This window comes from Parus major, chromosome 19 (genome assembly GCF_001522545.3).
Source record: "Parus major isolate Abel chromosome 19, Parus_major1.1, whole genome shotgun sequence".
NCBI lineage: Eukaryota > Metazoa > Chordata > Aves > Passeriformes > Paridae > Parus > Parus major.
The window spans coordinates 3,471,902-3,491,071 of NC_031787.1; the positions used below are offsets into that span (position 1 = coordinate 3,471,902).

The window sequence follows — 19,170 nt, forward strand, 5'->3', positions numbered from 1 at the left end:
GCTCGTGTTTGGGCCCAGAGCCTCCCTGCTTTTCAATGGAAGTCCCATCAAAACCCTCTGTTCACCAAAAGTGAATATTTTTGGCAGTTAATTCTCTTTTAAAATCCACTGCATATCAGTTCTGTTCCCCAAAGCAGGGAGAGGTCGTGACCCGTTCTTGGGGTAACGGCAGCTCCACAGTGCTTTCATTTCTTTGTTTACAGAAGTGTGTAAATGATTATTTATTTATTTTTGGCTGGCTTGATTGCAGTTTAAACAACATCTTTCCTGAGGAAGGTGATTTAAATATACTCCAGCATCTCAGGGGCAGATGAGCTCTCCCTGCTGAGCACACGGGGTGGCTGCTGCAGGGCCCAAAGCATCCCTGAGAGGAGACACTGACCTGCAGGGAAGGGACAGATCTGCAGAGACTCTAAAATACAATCAGAGCATCTCCTATTACATCCCTTTTTCCTTCCTGGGACAGCTCTCAGCTGTGGGGATAACAGGCAAAGTCCCAAACCTTACACATCCCACCAGAAGCAGCGACAGGCGCTGTGCACCTTCCCCAGAGCTCTTGCAGCTCCTCTCCAACTTGCAGGCAAGTTGTACCAAGACAGCAGAGACTACCAGGGTAACTTTGGGGAGGATCAGCCCAAATCCTCTTATTTTTACATAATTGACAAAGTGCTGAAATTCCTGTTGGCAGCTGGTGGGCTGTCTGTACCGAGGCACGCTGTGCCGCTGCCATGCGCTCGGGGGCAACGGGAACAGTGGTGGGAAATTCAGTTTATTCAGGATTCCGACAGGCAGCACTGGTGCAGCTCACAGGGTCAGGAGTGTCTTCTCATCCTCAGGAGAAAAAAAGAGAGCTTGAAGTGTGCTGGAAGGGATGGGGATGGGAGGGCTGGGTGAGGTATTCTGCCTAGTCCCTGTTTCTCCAAATACAGAATTATCTCTGTATTTATTACAGAATTACCTCTGTTTATTACAGATTTACTATGAGGTGCTGTACAAGCTGCTGTCTGGTCTTGCTTTGTCAGAAAAGAGAAGCAAGAGGGTGAGCTCAGTACAAAACACCAGGAACAGGGTGCATCTTGGTATTTATGTGCAGGTGGATTTTGCACAAAGGTGGTTAATAAACTCCTTCTTGCAGATTCCTCTGACCTAATTTTTTTAAAAAATACCTAAACAGAAGTTTGGATCATCCATGATGGAGAGGATTGACTGTGGGTTCCAGGTCAGTGCTCAGAAACTGGAGGAGAGGTGCATGGGCGTGTTGGCATTAGCTTGGTGTTCAGGAGTATCCTTTATCCTTCTATGAGCAAAGTCCTTATTTCCAGGACCAGGCCATCCTTTGATTTGTTTTACTTGAGCATGAAAAACACCAAAGCCTCCAGGAAAATTGTAACGTGTCATTACATCAGAGTGTATAATATGCACTAATACAGATATAAACAGAGTTAATCCACTTCCATACTGTAAAGATTGCTCGAGAAAAGAGAATTCTGGTAACATTTGGCACTCTGAGCCTCCTTGTGCCGTCCATTCCTTGTCACTGGTTTCGTGCCATACCCGATCCGTGCGGCTGAGGGACCGATGCCGTGGGGTGTCCTTGCCCCAGCTCTGGGTCCCCACCTCCTCCCTCGTGCTGAGCCCAGCAAATGCACAGGATGAGTCAGGTCAGTTTGCCAGCACAATGGAAAATAAATTCCTCCTCTCCTTCCTTAGTTTTTCACCGAGCCACTGAGCTGAATCCCACTCCAGCAGGGCAGGAGGAGGGAGCGGGGGTGCTCCCCGACTGCCTCGTGGATGCCTTGGGAGCTGGGAAACCTGCTCTGAAATGCAGAGGGAGGTGAGGAGGGAGGCAGGTGGGTTATCCAAGGCTCCAGGAGAGGTCCAGCAGGGACAGCACAGCCGCTGATCCAAAGGCAGGGTGGCAAACAGGATTTAATCAGAGCTGTGGCTCTGCTGTCAATATCTGCAGGCACACGTTGGGCTGGGCTGTTTTACTGGGAATGAAGATCAAAGATTGGAAAAGCAGCAAGAAGTTGTCCTGTGAGAACATTCCTCAGGGGATGGCAGCGTTGTTTGTCTGGGAAAATCAGGATTTATCTGGGCATGAAAGGAAGAGGAGGTTTTAAGGGTTCAAAGTTGCAGCTGTTTCACAGTGGAGGGAAGAGAATTGAAAAGTTGAGGGGTTTGAGTCCTTCCTAAAGCTCTCTGCTTAACTTGAGGTTAAACCAACAAGTTGGTGATGCAGGCGTGCCCTTCCCAGGCTCTTTCCTGGTACCTATGTCCAGACCCAAAAGCAGCTTTGTTAAACAGATTGGTATTGGATCCTCTGTGAAGTCCTTAATTCTGTTAAAGAATTTATAGCCCAGCTAAAATCCACGCCATATGCCTTAAGCAACTGCACAGAAATAATTTCTTTATAATTTTGCTTCAAAACTGTTTTAATTGCAACAAAGCTAAAAATAATATTTTTTTACTTTTTCTTTTGTCAGTGGCAAAATAAATTAACAGGGATGGTGAATAAATTTTTATTAATTTGTAAATTACAATGTTATTTTTAATAATTTATTTATTAATATCTCATGGTATTAAGAAAGGGAAATCAAGCCAACTGTATTGTAAAGGCTTCAAAGCAAGACTGATGCATTAATAATCCTGCCATAGCTGCCATTTGATTCCAAGGCAGTTATTTAAGAATACAGCATGGCTTAAAAGAGTGGTGCTTTAATGAGTTGTTCTCGTGCTTTTCCCTTCGTTTCATATGGTTCTTCCAGTTCTTAATGGTGTCTTGGTAACTTGTAGTAATTGAAGACAAATGGAAAAAATTCGTGATGCAAAACAATACGACAGAAGATGTGTAAGGGAAAAGGGATGGGTGTCTCCTTAAGGCATCCATTTATTAAAAATCAGAACAGAAAAATAACTTCTATTTTAAATAATATATTTTTACTTGATAAATTAGCTCCAGATCATGTGCAGGGCAGTAAAAGACATGTTAAGGTAGTTAACAAGAGAGAACTAAATTGGAGAACTGTGAGGATAAGTGGAAGAGCTGGGACTGTGAAGTTCCTATTTAGCACAGTTGTGTGAACACTTGTGTTTGTGGCACTGAGAGCAAATCACCAGTGCTTTGGTAATGCCAGACAGACACAGCACTGGGAACCCCTCACAAAGGAGCTGTCTTTGGGATGCTGAGTGCAGCATCCCAATCTTCTAGCTCTGCTGATGATCTGAGTGGATCTAAGACGAGCAGCACATGTACCAGTCCCGTGCTCAGAGATGTGTTAATGTGCTGATATCCCTCAGTTCAGAGAATTCAAGTGTCAGTGCAGGATGTGCTGGCATCTGGCAGTCCATCTTCCTTGCAGAGAGCTTCATCATCCTGGTCCATCTTTAGATTCAGGAGCAGAGGTGTGCATCCTTCAGTGTGACTGCAGTCCTTGGGGCCATTCCACGTTCATACAGCCCAGAGCATCCGAGCCCTGCAGACCTGTGCTCAGAAGATTACAGGGCACTAAACATCAGACTTGAATTAATGCTGAAATCTCCTACTGCATAAAAACTGTCAGATTCCAAACTAAAGCCACAGACTTTGCTTTTATCCTTCAGAACTTGGCTGGACAAAGCTAAAAGAGGCAACATTCAGATAAATCTGCATTCAGCACCTTCCCTGGCCTAGGTGTCAGATTTGTGGTGCTTACATAAATGTGGAGATAAATCCATGGATTTCTTTGATGATACTTTGATTTCAGGCAGGTGCAGTGGGTATTAGACTGGGACCAAGTGCTCCTGAGCTAGACTGTCCATGTTTTTGGGGGGAGCAAGCCAGCAGTGTCAGACAACAAGGGAGAGTGGGATCAAACCACGGAGATCTTCACGGGCAGGTCGGAAGGAGACGATTGTGGAGGACGAGGGGGGACACTCAACCTCTGGGGTGACCTTGGTACCCTGAGCATCAACTCAGGAGAGCACTTGACCTGGAAAAACGAGATGGATAAAGGGAGGACTGGTCTCAGTGTGGTGTCTGGCCACGGCTCCTCCTCCTCTGGAGATGTTTTAGGGATGAAGAGTGAGATGAAGGCTGTGCTGAGCAGGGAGGATTCCTCAGTTCTGTTATCTCACTGCAGCGCCAGTGGTATTATCAAGACAAATAGGAATGCCAAAACTTAAAAGTGAACATATGTTTATGGGGGTGGTGGGGAATACAGAGGTCACTGTTGTTTCTTTCTGCTCAGAGAAGACATAATGGGGCCTGGTTTAGATAAATTAAGATTTGGAGCTAAGCTCGTGTCAAGACAACGCGAGTGTAATTATAAGTTGACTTCTCTCAGGGTCCCTGAAGTTTTTAGAGTCAAATAAAAATGTTTAGCAAGAGTTTTATAATGTAGTTCAACGGTTTAATGTGAGCTGATTGCAGCTCAGCCTTGTTGGCTCCTGAACCAATTTTACTTTGATTTGAAAAATTTTCAGTGAACTTCCAAATGTTTCCATGTCATTTCAGTCCTCTGTTTCCTCTCTCTCTGGACTTCATTTATAATTTGCTATTTTTGATGTCTTTTTCCTCCTGTATTTCTTTATTTCCTTAAGCACCTGGGTGCTGGCATGCTTAATTATTTTTTTATTCCAGTTAAAGTTGTCATGGTGCTTTTTCTAAATTTTATTTTAAGATATAAAATAGTTGCACTGCTCATTTTTAGTAGAACTTTAAACCAGACAGGTTGATTTATTTTTTTTAACAACTAAAACATAAACCCATATTTCTGCCTAGTGGGATTGTTTGGAATTCTGGTTTTGAATTTGAAGGCGAAAAAAGGTGTAAAATACCTGTGATTTACAAACTGCTTCCTTTGGAAAGTCTCTGATCTCCTTGCAAGATGTTGTTTCAAATCTGGTTTATATTTCCATCACTCTATAACTGGTAAGGAGCAAATAAACCATACCTTCTATAATACTTAGAGAGAATAAAAGTACAAATGCTCTTTATTAAAATGTGGAAAAACTGTAATAGGAAAACAAATCCATCCTGTTATTTCCCAGAAATGGAAGCATTTTAAGTGCTTTGCTTTTCATAAAAGGGGCAAATGAATTTTTCAAAATACAGTACAGAATCAGTGCTGTAATGCTAATTGTATTTAATAATAGTAATTTAAATTTGGCTGCTCTCTACCAAGCAGCAGTGAGAGAAAATTTTATGTGGGAACATTGAAGTCCAGAAGTGTAACATATGGTGTGGTTTGGCCTTCAGAGAGTCTCTGTGCACCCATGAAACAGCTCAACTGCACGAGTGTCCCTGGTGGTGCCCCTTCCTTCTCACCCCATCCCCGAGCGGTGCCTGACACTCCCCAGCATGGATTTACACATCCTGGGGCCTCCCTGCCTTTGGCACTTCATTCCACAGGCTCATTTCAAGTACTCCTCGTGTGAAAATGTTCTCTCCAAATCGCTTCTGTTCTCTTTCCCTAATGAGCATCAGTCCATCTGTGATTGCTCCAATTCGGATTATTAAGTGGGTTATTCACAGCCATCAATCCCTTGCTCTGTGGCACATTAGATGCCTTGGGAGATTCCAGTGCCTTTCCGTGGTTTTTCTTGGTAAACTCTGAAAGACCAGCATGGCCAACTCTTCTTGAGAATTTGTATCTGCTCTCCACATCGTCCATCATTTCTGATGCTCATTTATCACTTTTCCAATACCCTTTGATAATCTGCAAACAGGTGTCAGTTACACCACACCTCCACTCACCTCCATAAATTAATCCAGATGCTGGGGGGCTGTAAGCAAAATAGGAACTTGGTTTATTTCTTTAAACACAACCTTGTATTGTGTTGCCAGAACTTGTCTCTTCCCAGCCTCTCGCAGTATCTCCCAAGATTTCCTTGCTGCTGCTGCCAAATGCTGTGTGGACTCTGGCCGTGTCCTTATTTCCCTCCTTGACCCCTCCTCCCCTCCAAGCCTTTCCTTGAGCATTGTGCTTCTGTGTGATTTCCACAATTGTTCTTGTCCTTTGGTTTTGTGGCCTTAATCCTGCCTGCAATGATCAACAAGTTCCTGACCAGCCATGAGGCTGATCCACACCAGCCCTGCTGCGTTCCGACACCGGCTCCCTACATTATTTCATCATCCACGCTGTAGGATTACCCTCCTCTCCCTTCCCAAATCTTTCCCTTCTCTTCACAGAGGCATTTCAGGACAGAGTAAACACACGTGGCACCAGGGCTGACCCTGCAGCACCCTCCTGCTTTATCTCCTCTTCCTCTCTCGGGCACCCGGCGCTTCCCGAGCCCGAGCGCTGGCTTGGTCACACGTTTCCCAGTGCTGCAAATCCCCCTCCTGCAGAATAAAATATCAGATACTTTCCTGAAATACAGATACAGTAAACTCTGGCCATTGTTTCTGCCTTATCTACTGAATCAATAATGTAGAGAAAGAATTCAAGGACGTTTTTCAGACAGGGCCTTCCTTTTTTTAGGCCGCGGTGACGTCCGCACCTTTAAATGGTTCCATAATATTCACTGCCTTTCAAATACACAGAAGAATTGATATCAGGCCTTTGTATCCGCAGTTCTTCAGATCCTTCCTTGCCTTTTATTAAAATATGGGAACGATAATCTCCATGCCTTTGGTTTCCTGATTTGGGTAAGCTGCCACAGAGCTGTGTCAGGCTTTCCTGTTTCCCTTTCTGTCCCTCTGCTTTGGAGTATTAATTCACTGGATCTGATCCCGAGTCAGTTTGGTTGTTTATTGTCAATATGAAGCAATAGTAAATCCTCTGGTTTCTAGTACAATAGGAAAATACATGTTTACAAAAAAAAAGTTGCTGTGGAATAAGCATTTTATTCCTGGAGCCGTTAAGCTGCCTTTCCTTGTAAAATGGAGTTTTAGATGAAAATACAGACAGACAGGGAAAATAATAAAATGATAAAAATAAATTCTTTGATGAGTATTGTGTGTGTTACAGAACACAAGGAGAAGCTGGTCAGAGAAGCTCAGGAGTGCAGACTGTGCCTGAGCTGTATTAGAAAACTTCTTTGCATGTAGAAGATTCACAGTTATTTAGTGTTAAGTATCACAGGGCACTCAACAAGTTCATCTTTTCATCTCCTCACAGGCTCATTGGAAATAACAGAAAAATCTATTTACCACAATAAAGGCAGAGTGGGACATCAGAAGTGGCTGTGATTCCATTTGCTGTGTTAGATTTCAGTAAGTGGTAAAGGAAAACAGTTGTTGAGGAGAGAATCTGCCTGGCAAATACCAGGCTTTATATCAAAATTTAAAGTAAGGAATCACAACAGGCAGGAGTGTTCATAAAAATATTGATGCTTGTTATTGGGCTGAAAAATGGCCTTTAAATTATATTCAGTACAAATGTAGCAGGAACAATCTTTTAAGACTGCTTCTATAGGAACTGTACACAGGAGACCTGGGTTCCCTTTCTATGTACTTACTAGTTTCACGTGATATTTTTAATTTATATTTATAATTCTGAGTGTGAGAGTTGTATTGGAACAAGTCTTAAAGCTTCTTCTCTCATCTCCCCTTTTAGATTGATGCATTGGGTAAACGAAGCAAAGAAGCAGAGGCAGCCTTCTTGAATGTTTATAAGAGATTAATTGATGTTCCAGGTAAGCAAATTATTCCCTTATTCTGAGAAACTAATGGTTCATGTTTGTGTGAATGCTACTGGGCATTTTTCCTACCTTTAATAAGGTAAATATGAGCAATGATTTTGTTCTGGAACTGATAGACTCAGTATTGTTTCTAATGGAGAGAACTCTAACTGTGGCACATTTCAGGACTTCTCAGTGCATCTACATGTTAATGTTTGTATGAATCAATTTACATGATTATGATACTGTGTGATCCTCAGTATTTGTTTTGTTAGAGGGTTCAGACAACTTTAACAAAAAAAAATGCATCTCAAAGCTTTACCAAGAAACAGCAATATTTGTACTTTCAAAGGATAGAGAAAACTTTTCATGCCTTCCAAAAAAAACAAAAGAAAAAGCCTTACTGAAAAGTAAATCACTACCAAATTTCAGTTCTGTACAGTGTAAGTGTGATCATAAATTTTATTCAAAGGCCTTTATTGTATGTGTTTTCAACTTCCCTTTTGTTTGGCATCCAAACTTTCTTTGTTTGGCATTTGGTTTCAGTTCACTTCTTTTTACATTTTGGGAGTTGGTTTTGTTGTTTTTTTTTTTGTTGTTGTTGTTTGTTTGTATTTTTTCCCAGTGGAAAATAAATAACTGCCTGAACAGATTTTTCTTTCTACATCCATATCACAGGGAGTGAGGAGCCCAAGTCTCCACTGCCACATCTTGCCCTGGCTAAGCTTTTGGTACATGACTCTGTGTCATTTTATGGTTTTATAAAACATCACGTATATATATAATATTCCAAATACCTCAAGAGGGCCTTTGAGGTGTAGTTAATACTTTTAAATACTTTTAGGGCTTCAGAATACCCTGGCCTTTACTGGTTTTACCATTTAAGGGGAGCACATTTCATTCATGCTTCAAATTATAATTAAATTTTTTATGTTTTAGTTTAATGATTAGCTGGTTGAAAGGTCAGTGTTTTCAGATGCTCAGTCTGAGCTAACAAATATATATTTTTATGCTTCCCCATTCATATCTGAGCAGTGCCCAGTGGCCAGTCCCTCTGTAGGGATGCAGGGACTCGCCACACTCTTCCTGGGCCACAATTTACCTTGGAAATATTTTTTAGGTTAGTCATCTGTGGTCTGTGAGTTTTCCTTCTCTTATTTCCTGCTCAGAGTGTCAGTAACATTCTGCTGAACAGAACATTTCCCTTTGGCCACCTGCTCATGCCAAGGGAGGAGTGGATAACTCGGAGAGGGTCCCGACCATCACGGGCAGTTTGCCTGGCACGAGCAGTGTGGGCCTGGGATGGGCACCCACAGCTCTGGCTTGGAAAGAAACCCCTCCATGAGAACATTCCCTGAGAACATTCCATGAGAACACTCCATGAGAACACGAGCAGTGTGGGCCTGGGATGGGCACCCACAGCTCTGGCTTGGAAAGAAACCCCTCCATGAGAACATTCCCAACATCTCTGCAGCCTGGGAGTCCAGCAGTGAGCACTGGGAAGAGGCACTGCAGCCCCTCCATCTCTGCACTAACACTCGCTGCAGTTTCCTGCCATAATTTGGGAGCTGAGTAGGTTTGAGTTGGAACAGTCTGGCTTTTTTCACGACTGAGAAGTGGTGTCCAACAAGAGCTGTGTGGGATCCTTCGTGTGCTCTTGTGCACAGGCTTCTTTCTGAAGCCTGGCACCATCACAGGTGCTGGGATCTGAGCAGCAGATCAGACCAAGCCTTGAGGATAAGGTAGGATTTACATCCCACCCATGCTGTTGAAATGGTGAAGGACTTTGTCAGGACTTTGTAGGAGAAAGAATTTTGTCTTTCCTCTCAATTTCAGGAGCAAAATTTACAGCCCTGCTCCCACACCCCACAGCTTCTCTTGCCCCTCCGTCCCCTGCGCATGCCTTATGTCACCCATCACAGAAATATTTCTTTGATATTCTTAAAACACATAAAAACTTCAGCTTGGCTGAGTTGGGAGCGCAGTGGAGTCTGTGGGATGAGCAATATCTCCAGGTTTTAGGCCCATGCTCTTACCTGGAGGTCTGAGGTAAAAGTAAACTCCAGGTTCTCCAGAAGTCCAGCTCTAGTGTAGCTATGTGCAGGCGTAACAAATACTCACAGTTTACAACACACACTGCAAGGAGAAGGAAAGCAGCCATTAGCAATGTGTGGCACTGGTCTTTGTCACTCTGCTTCACTGCATTGCTCTTTTTTCCCCGCCTCTCATCCTGCGTAGTCTGCTACCTTGGGCAGTGTCCATGGAGAGCCCTCCTTTATAAACAGCCATCAGTTTTCATTTATCACATGTCTTGCTTTGCCTCCGTGTGGCTTTACATATCTTTTGACCTGTTAGTTTGGTATTTCAAATATTTAGGTACACTTTTAGCTCCCCAATGCTGCTGTGTTTTCTTTTCGGTGTGAGAAGGGAGCGATGATGTTTGGGGGAAGCTATGCCTGGAATGCTGCAGAGTGGTTATTTAGCATTAAGCATCGCTGTTACATGACAAGGGTGCAATTTTATCAGACTTTCAATATCCTTTATAGGACCATATAATAATTGCAGCTGAAGTCTAATTCCCAGCAGCCAATTTTATGGTTCTTGAGGAAAGCGTGTATTTCTCTCCTCAGTAATAATGTGCACACTTTATATAATTAAAAAGGGCTTCTATTTTAATTTTACTATAAAATGATCTGTATTGAAACTCCAGCTACAGTGCTTTATGGATTCAGCAGAGTTTAATGATTTTCTTTCCTGACCTGACCAGAGTTTTCACTGAGGCTCACCAGTAAGGAATTTGTGGGAAGGGATGGTATTTTACTTGTAAATTTTCCTATGTACATCAGGGGGTTTTTCTTTAAAAGATAAAACAGACCTTTTATATATCTCTCTCCAGCTTTATGATGCTGTTAAAATGGCATTATCATTACTTTGTGCTGCAAAATTTATCCTTCCTAAAGGAAAGCACATGTCAAGGAAAACATTTTGGTTTATGTACATTTATACAGCTATACTTCTCATTCAGTTCTGTCTTGCTTGAGACTGAACATTTTTAATTAATGGAATTAATTTTCTCATTTAATTGCCTTATTTTCAGTATGCAGTACAGAGCTAGGGAAAAGTGAATGCTGCCACATGAATTGCACTAATCAACAAGGTTGTCACAACTTACCTTTAAAAATAATATGAATATAATTATTTTGAAGTAAAGTGAGGTTGGGTCTGTGTTTTGAGGAAGCCTTTTTCCATCTGTTCAAGATTCCTTTGTCTCCAGTTTTATAAAATGAGCGCATTATGTTAACACTCTTGGCTTTTAGGGTCTTAATCTTGCAAGCACTTAAGTGAAATTAGAGCCTTGTTGTGTGTTTGGAGGAATGGTGTTGCCTTGCAGAAATAGGATATTAAAATTTTTTTTTTTCCCCCCATAATCTTTAAAGGAACAATAGTAAGCATTAAAAATGCTCAATATTTTTGTTTCAAAAGGAACTGTGTTCACTACTTTATTTCTTTAAAACAACACTTGAGTGTAATTTTCAAGTAAAAGTTAAAACATGGAGGCCAAGTGAATGCCAGGTGCCAGTGTCTGGATAAAGTGGTTAAATAGAGTGTTCTTTCTGCAGTGGATCACTGCAGTTACAGCCCAGTGCCACGGTGGATTTGCTCAGTATTTTGTCTCATTATTGCTCCTCTGGAGGCAAAGAAAATTCTGCCTTTAAACACAAACTCTGCTCTCTGGATGTGGCACAATTAAACCCAGTTGGGTTCAGTTTGCAGAATAGGAAAAAACACAAGAGTTTTTTCAGTATATGTACATTTGAGAACGAGGGAAGGTTAATGAAAACTGTTTGCTCTTGGTTTGGAGGGGCTGTGCCGCCTTCCAGGGCTGAGCCAGAAATGGGTTTTGTTTCTCCTTATGGGAATTTTCTCATCAGGAAACAAAACGACTCTCGGGGTGTAAAAGGGGATGTGAGTGTTGTTTTATTGGAGACTCTTCCTGGGTCTGTGCTGTGATCAGATTTGGTGCTATATAATGTGTGTGATGTGGGTTTTAGCTCAGGACCTGCTATCGAAGGGAACTATAACAAAAACCAGAGAAGGTAAAAATAAGATGGTTTTTTTAATGCGCCCTGTCAAAACAATCAAAAGCAATAACAGTGAAAGATGGCTGAAGTGGAAATTTTATCTTTCCCTTGCTCCTTGCCATCATAAATTGCACATCCAGCCAGGGGGATTGTGTCTCAGAAAGGGGTTTGAAGGAGGAACAGGCTCCTTCCAAAGGAGTTTTCCACACACCTATCACTACATGTAGGATTTTAGCCTACACACAACCCCAGCTCAGCCTTGCAAATTCCAACTGCCCTGCATAGGGTATTCTTTTTCCAAGGAATGCTTTAGCTGAAGAAACACAAAGTTCTTTTTGAACAAACGATCAGTAAAGCACTAAATAAGTGTGAGGGAATTACTTCTAAAGGCAGAAATGAAAATTATTTGCAGTGCTTGCAAATAATCAGCCATTTATAAGCCTTTGCCTTTTGATTATTTACAACTCATGGCCCTCTCCAGACTTGCACTGCTGTTTGGGCTACGAAAAAATTCCATTTAAAGTGTATTTGATCAATGTCCTGAGGTTAAAGGTGATACAAGAGAAAAACAGGTTTGATTTTGGATTTGGCTGGGGGCATTTTCCCCCAGAAAAATTATCTGCTGCTTATGTTGGAGGTGATAAATGTGCATGAAGTTGTTGTGTTATGTACATCCTGTGCCATATTTGGATTTTTTGGGAAAATATAATGTTAAGCAGAAAGGAAGTCTGTATAATAAAGTTTTTACAGACCCAGATGTCTCATGATGTGCTAAAATTTCAACCTAGGTGTACCCCCAGGCTTTTCTGCCTGTAGGGAGAGCTGGGTGAATGTAAATTTAGGGGATAATAAAGAGAGGTGAGGGAAAAGAGATTCACTCCGAGGGACTGTGTTTAAGCACATCCCAAAGTAGACTACTAAAAAGAGTTCCAAAAAGTTAATATTTAAAGTGCTCTTGTCTGAGATAATGGTTAATTGTTTGGCAAAACTGTCTAAAGAGCAAGATCAGCTTATAGTAAACCCCGAGTTTGTGTTACATCGAGGCTGAACAGCACAGACCATTTTTGAGAAATGTTTGATATCATTGCAGTGTGAAAAAGTTTAGGCAGTTCCTCATTTGTTAATAATACATGTCAGAACTGTCACCCCTTTCCCAATAAAATATGTTAGAATAAAAAAAAAGGACAGACCCATAAAATGAACAAGTTTATGGTTTTTCTGCCCCAGACTGTACAAGGGAAATGAATATTCAGAACGTGCCTTTTCTCAACCTTAGAGGGAAAGGAAAACAATATTACAGTGAGTACTCTCAGGGGGAAAGGAAACAAAATGAACTTGCTTACGGACACAGAAGTGGCACAGACACTCCTCAAACGCAGCAGTCGGGTGTCTTTCTAAACACACTTGAAAATCTGATAAAATTAAGCAGAAAATTGAGCATAGTTAATACTTGAAAGAGTGAAAAGCCATAAACCCCTGTGGCTGCAGGCAGTGATTTAGCTGGTGAGTGGATCCCATCCGAAGCCAAAATCCTTGATGCATCACCTGCGTGTTTAAAACAGGTAAAAAGAAGGAGTTGCACAACCAGGAAAATCTGGAAGCAAAGTCAGTACAGTAAAAAAATTACAGACTGTAGAAATTTAGTAGTGACTCTCCCCAAACAGTTCAGCAAATCTGCAAGGGGTGCTGAGTGGGAACGAGAGGAACAGTTTAAGGTCCTGACTGCAGAGGGGAGATTTGAGCAGAGTTCTCAGAGGGACAGAGCTGCCGCCGTTTTGTTCTCCAGAATATCCTGAATCGCCCAGCCTTGCTGCTCCAGCCTTGGCAGTCCAGTGCTGAGGAATGTCCAAGCAGCTCATAATCACTTCAGCCTCCTTCCCCATGGGGCTGGAATTCCGAGCCACAGCACAACGGGCAGTTTGGGATGCTGGTCGGGCAGCGCTGTCAGTGTTGCACTGCTATTTTCAGATGGAGCACAAAGTCCTGGCCAGTTCCCATCTTTAGAACTCATTCACTTCATCCTTCTGTTTTGAAACCCATGTCAAAATAACTGAAAATAGTTCTGTTACCTGAATACGTGGCTTGAAGTTGGGCTTGTCTGATCACATACTTTTTTCTCTAGTTTTTCACGTTGAATTAATAATTGGATAAATTCCTTTATAAAAGCCGGAATAAATATTCAGAGGAAGAAATATCCCTAAAGCATTCACTTTAAAAAATTTATTGTGTGGTTGTCAAGCCCTATTTTACTTGGTAGGCTGGAGGCACGGAAGGAAGAGGGGAGGTGCAGACAAGGGGAAGGATGCAGTGAATAGGAGCAGGAAGAATGTGCGGTAGAAGGAGATATCCCAGCAGATATCCCTGCGGGAATGGGCTGTGTTCACCTGCGGGGTGTCACCGCAGCCCTTCAGAAAATGTTGCTGCAGGGAGAGATTTACAGCAGCCCCAAGGCCCGAGACTGGAGCAAAAGGCAGAGCGTGCAGGGGAGGGGGAATATTGGACTTTCCCTTTCTCGGTTGCAGGAATGTGAACTGGAATTAAAATAAACCCCAGCTTTCTGAGGGTTTAGTGCTAAGTCTGTTCAGAAGCTTTTAGGAGAAAGAAGGGATGAATACAGCAGAAATTATTTCAAACATAGTAGAAGGCTCTTTTTTCTTTTATAATCTCGAAGTAGGAGAAATGAAACTTGAAGTACAAGTGTTTTTTCTGTAACTGTCCTCTGCATTGAGCTCGTTGTGTGAGCAGAAATTCCAGTGTCCCGGGCCATTACTAGAACATTAACAATCAAATGGGAGCCTTTTAAATTGCAGTGGCTTCTCTTGTAACTCATTAGGTTCTTTTTCAGCTGACATAGCGCCATCAAGTACTGCCCTACCTATTATGCAAACCCCACGTTTAAGATTAAAAACTTTTCTGAGGATTTACTTTGGTTATTCCTTTATAACTAGAGGGAACTACAGTGCAGTTCATGGAGTTGATAATTTACTCTGCCTTACGTGATTTTTTTTCAGTCTAGGATAGTGATACATCTCAATCTGGGGCATCTTTCTGGCAGCAACCATTCCCAAGTTGGGAGATAAATAAAGGATGTTTTTAAATAATAGCCCACAAGATGTAAGGACCACACTCTGGGAGGGATCTGTATGATTGTGGTCACACTGCCTGTGCACCATCCCGTGCTGTTTCATTTAACCCTGCAAGCTTTGGAGAACTTGTGCCGTGATTAATGGGGAGGAAAGGCGCCGGTCTGCTGCCACTCCCCCATCCCCACACAGGGGGGTCCCATCAGTCTGGCTTTGCTGCTTCCAGAGGCTGGCAGAATTTGGGATTTGGCTTTTCTTTTTCTTTCTTTTTTTCTGGTAAGGAAAATGAGAGTCCCTCACCCTCTTGTGGGCACTTTGAATTCCCCGGTACAGCCTGCACAGAACGCTCTAAGAGCCAGAGGGTGAGGAGAATGCTGTTAAAAAGTGGAAAAAATAAAAGGAAGACACAGATCCCAGTCCTGTGGGATGGGGGAGTAAGAAAATATGTATAATTCTTGATTGAAGGAAGAACCTTTTCATGGTTTTTATGAAGTGAGGAGTTGGAGAGATGATGAGCTTTGTTTCAAATGGAATTACGGCTATAACTCTTCTGTCCCTGGGCTACCAGAGTCATAGGGGAACGGGAGCAAAGCTATCATTTATTCCATGAAATCTTTGTCTCAGTCTCTCTAGGCTATTTCAATTTACCCCTGAAATTTCTGGGGAATAATTAATGAATTAATTAAGTATGCTGTGAGGTGTTTGAATATTCAAAAGCTACAATGTAATTATTATTTTTTCTAAAACACATTTTCAGGTTATTTTCAGACATGCAGTCTCCCACAAAAGCAGTTACTGCATCGCTTCTCCGTGTCTGTAATCCAGGGATCATTCTCCGGCAGGAACACTCCCTGTGAAGAGCAGTGTTGCATTTAGGAAGGGGGGAAAAAAAACTTCCTTTACTTCGTGACTAAAGTATTGTGACAAAGAGGCTGAACTCCTGGCTCCTTGAAAAAGTTGAATTGCGTTAATGAAGTTGTGTTTTAGGAGGATTATTATTTTTTTCCCCCCCTCTTATCGTTTCATGTGGGTGTTTCTGGTGAGCGATCACCCAGAGCTTTGCTTACAGCGGGGTTTGGGCAACAGAAATTCAGTCGCGTTGAAAGAGACGCGTTGCCTTCCTTGAATTATTTTTAGATCCCAACCTTAGGAAACACATTTCCAGTGATATAAATTATTAATTGCCCCTGTAGTTCTGGCACTGTTTCATAACTTGCTTTCTTATCGTTTCCAGTGTTACAGGCCTGTAAATGAAGAGGGAAGGGGGGTATTAAAGGCAAGTCCTTTGTTTTGGAAGAGGCTCTTTTAGGAGCTCCATGTTATGATACCAAAGGAATAGATTCAAAGGAAAAGAGAAGAGGTTTAATTTAGATATTAGGAAGGAATTGTTCCCTGTGAGGGTGAGGAGGCCCTGGCACAGGGTGCCCACAGAAGCTGTGGCTCTCCCTGCATCCCTGGAAAGTGTCCAATGCCAGGCTGGACAGGGCTTGGAGCAGCCTGGGACAGGGGAAGGTGGCCCTGCCATGGCAGGGGTGGAACGAGATTAGCTTTAAGGTCCCTTCCAAGCAAACCAGTCCACGATTGTGTCATTTCTATAAAATATTCTATGCAAATAAGCCGAGAGCGAACCTTGGACAGGGCAGAGCAGAACGCTGGGCTCTTTTGCAGATCCTGGCCCATCCGTGGTGGTCTCACCGCACGGAAAGACTCCATTTGTGGTGATTTTACAGCGTGTGAGGAGCCCCCCGGCACCGCACCGACAGCCGCGGCCGCCGCCCGATCCGCCCGCGCTGCGATCCAGGCCGCGCTTTGCCGCTCTCCCCGCCGGGGCTGGCCGGGGGTTCCTGCGGGGTCCGGGCGGTCGCTCCGGGGTCCGGACAGCCCCTCATGGGGTCCGGACAGCCCTTCTGGGGCTCCGGACAGCTCTTCTGGGGCTCCGGACAGCCCCTCACGGGGTCCGGACAGCCCCTCACGGGGCCTGGACAGCCCCTCACGGGGTCCGGACAGCCCCTCACGGTGCCTGGACAGCCCCTCACGGGGTCCGGACAGCCCCTCACGGGGTCCGGACGGCCCCTCTGGGGGTCCGGACAGCCCCTCACGGTGCCTGGACAGCCCCTCACGGTGCCTGGACAGCCCCTCACGGGGTCCGGACAGCCCCTCACGGTGCCTGGACAGCCCCTCACGGGGTCCGGACAGCCCCTCTGGGGGTCCCTGCGTTCCCTCCGGGGGCCCCGTTGGTCACTCCGGGGGCCGGGCAGTACCTCAGGGGTCCCGCTGCTCTCTCCCGGCGGGGCTGTCGAAGCCCATTGCTCGGGACTGCTCTTGCCGAGCAGCATTCTGCAGCCCCGGGGTTTTACATATATATATTTATATAAATTTATATGGGGAGAGAGGATAATTTGGCCCTGTGTGCTGCAAATTGTACATTTAAACAATGACACAGTTTTTCCACTCCGTTTGGCAAACCCCGTCATCAGCCCCTCGGTGTTGTCGGGGGTCCTCAGCCCTCACGGCAGCAGCAGCCACGGCCGAAGGGTTAAACATAAACTTTAAACATTCCTTGTCCCGCAGGAGCTCCTTTTCTGTGAGCCGAGGTGGGCTTTTCCCCCCTCTCCTTAAATAACGAGGGTGGTCCCAGCATACTCTATATCGAGACAGCTTTTCATCAGTTGCTCATCAGCATGCTAATTGCTGTATGACTAATTATGCCCTGAATTCCAGTTGATTTTCTTAATGAGACAGCTGGGTTAATTATGTAATCGTATGATTACATTAGCCCAGAGTGCCCTGGCGAAAAGGAAGGCGGGCGGCACTGGGATGTCACCGGGCGAGGGGCACGGGGGCAGCCGTGGTCATTTTGGCCATAATGATCGGGGAGGGCAACCCTGCACCAGCGCCTGCGGTGTCAACACCGGGATGGGATTGTTGACCCTGAGAGCTGTGCCTTCTTCCAGCTCACAGGATGGGGGAGGAATGGGGGTTCATCAACAAAACTCACTTGGGAAGTTCAGGCAGTCATTGATGGCCCTGTTGTATCTCGAGGATTGAGATTTGGGCGATGTGGGGTGAGGGTTGGATTGTAGAGTCACAGAATATCCCAAGCTGGAAGGGGCCCATAAGGATCATCAGTCCAACTGGGCACAGCACAGCCCCAACAGTCCCAGCCTGGGCATCCCTGGGAGCGCTGTCCAAACATCCTGGGAGCTCTGGCAGCCTCGGGGCCATGCCCATTCCCTGGGGAGCCTGGGCAGTGCCAGCACCCTTTGTGGGAAGAACCTTTCCCTGATCTCCAGCCTAGACCTCTCCTGACACAGCTCCAGCCATTCCCTCCTGCTGTCGCTGGTCACAGAGAGCAGAGATCAGAGCTGCAGACTCCAATGAGTCTCCCCTCAGTCTCCTCCAGCCTAACAAAGCAAGTGTCCTCAGCCGCTCCTTGTACGGCCCCTGCTGACCCTTCACTGACTGCGTGTCCCTCCTTTGGACACTGTCTTACAGCTTTATATCTTTCTTACATTGTGGCACTCAAAACTGCACCCAGGGTGGTGAGGGGCTGCCTCATGTAATGCATAGTCCAGGCAAAAGCAATCTTAATTTTGTTTGTGAAGTCAGTACTTTACATACCTAAACAGCAGCAAAAAAAAGAAAGGTTCCTTTCCCTGCTGTTGAAAAAATATCCATTGTCAGGGCATGTGCGTGGTGGGAGAACAGCCTGAGAGGTGTTGCTGCGGCTGCGTCGCACCAGCTCGTTTGATGTGAAGTATTAACTGCTATAAAAAACCGCTTGGCATTTGTAACATTAATTGTTTTTGTGTCTGTGTCCACTGAGACGTGTCCGTCCTCCTCCTTTGTGGGGACAGAAGTGAGGTGTGTCCCAGCAGCGAGCAGGGGATGTGCCCAGAGCTCTGCAATCCCTGGGGAAGGAGAGGCAGGGACGAGCTCTGCAGGGTTGGAATACGGTGGTTTCTGTTTCTGCAGTGGTAGCGTGGAGGAAACCTCGTCAGGGATCGGATCCAGATGTGCTGGGCTGCCTGCAAGCACAGGATGCAGGGGGCTTCTCTGTGGGTATGGCATTCAACAAGTGGATTAGGGAAAACGAGGAGAATAGGAAGCAAGAGAAAGAAATACACTAAGTTTAGTGTAAAAATAGACATCTCACTCTACTCTTGGGCAGTAAGGATCTTGCAAAATGCTTCTTCAAGTTCTGGATGATCAGATCCCTTTTACTAATTTTCTCATTTTTTTATTTACCCTGTGCCTAGCAGGGATTCTGGAATTTCACGAGAGAAAACTCAAAGCAAGGGAATAATGTGTGATGAGGTTTCCATATTTCAGTGTTCAACGAGGTGATTTTTCTCTCTTACAGACCACAGAAAGGGCATTTCCCTCGCTGCCTCTCTCCA

The 19,170-nt window shown here is 44.3% G+C and overlaps 1 protein-coding gene and 1 long non-coding RNA gene across 9 annotated transcripts in view; one reads left to right on the top strand and one right to left on the bottom strand.

The window, feature by feature from the left end:
• Positions 1-19,170, top strand: part of CUX1 (cut like homeobox 1) — a 259,909-nt gene that overhangs the window by 105,286 nt on the left and 135,453 nt on the right. For all 8 annotated transcript variants that reach the window (XM_019008608.2, XM_033518977.1, XM_033518976.1 and 5 more), the window contains exon 4: positions 7,542-7,620. In XM_019008608.2, coding sequence (XP_018864153.1) covers positions 7,542-7,620 — 79 coding nt within the window. The remainder of the gene's footprint in view (positions 1-7,541; positions 7,621-19,170) is intronic.
• On the bottom strand, positions 4,604-16,559 carry LOC107212805. The gene is made up of 4 exons (XR_001524542.1): positions 16,400-16,559; positions 13,031-13,099; positions 9,642-9,741; positions 4,604-6,325 (listed from the first exon to the last, which is right to left on the bottom strand). It is a non-coding gene; the product is annotated as an uncharacterized LOC107212805 (long non-coding RNA).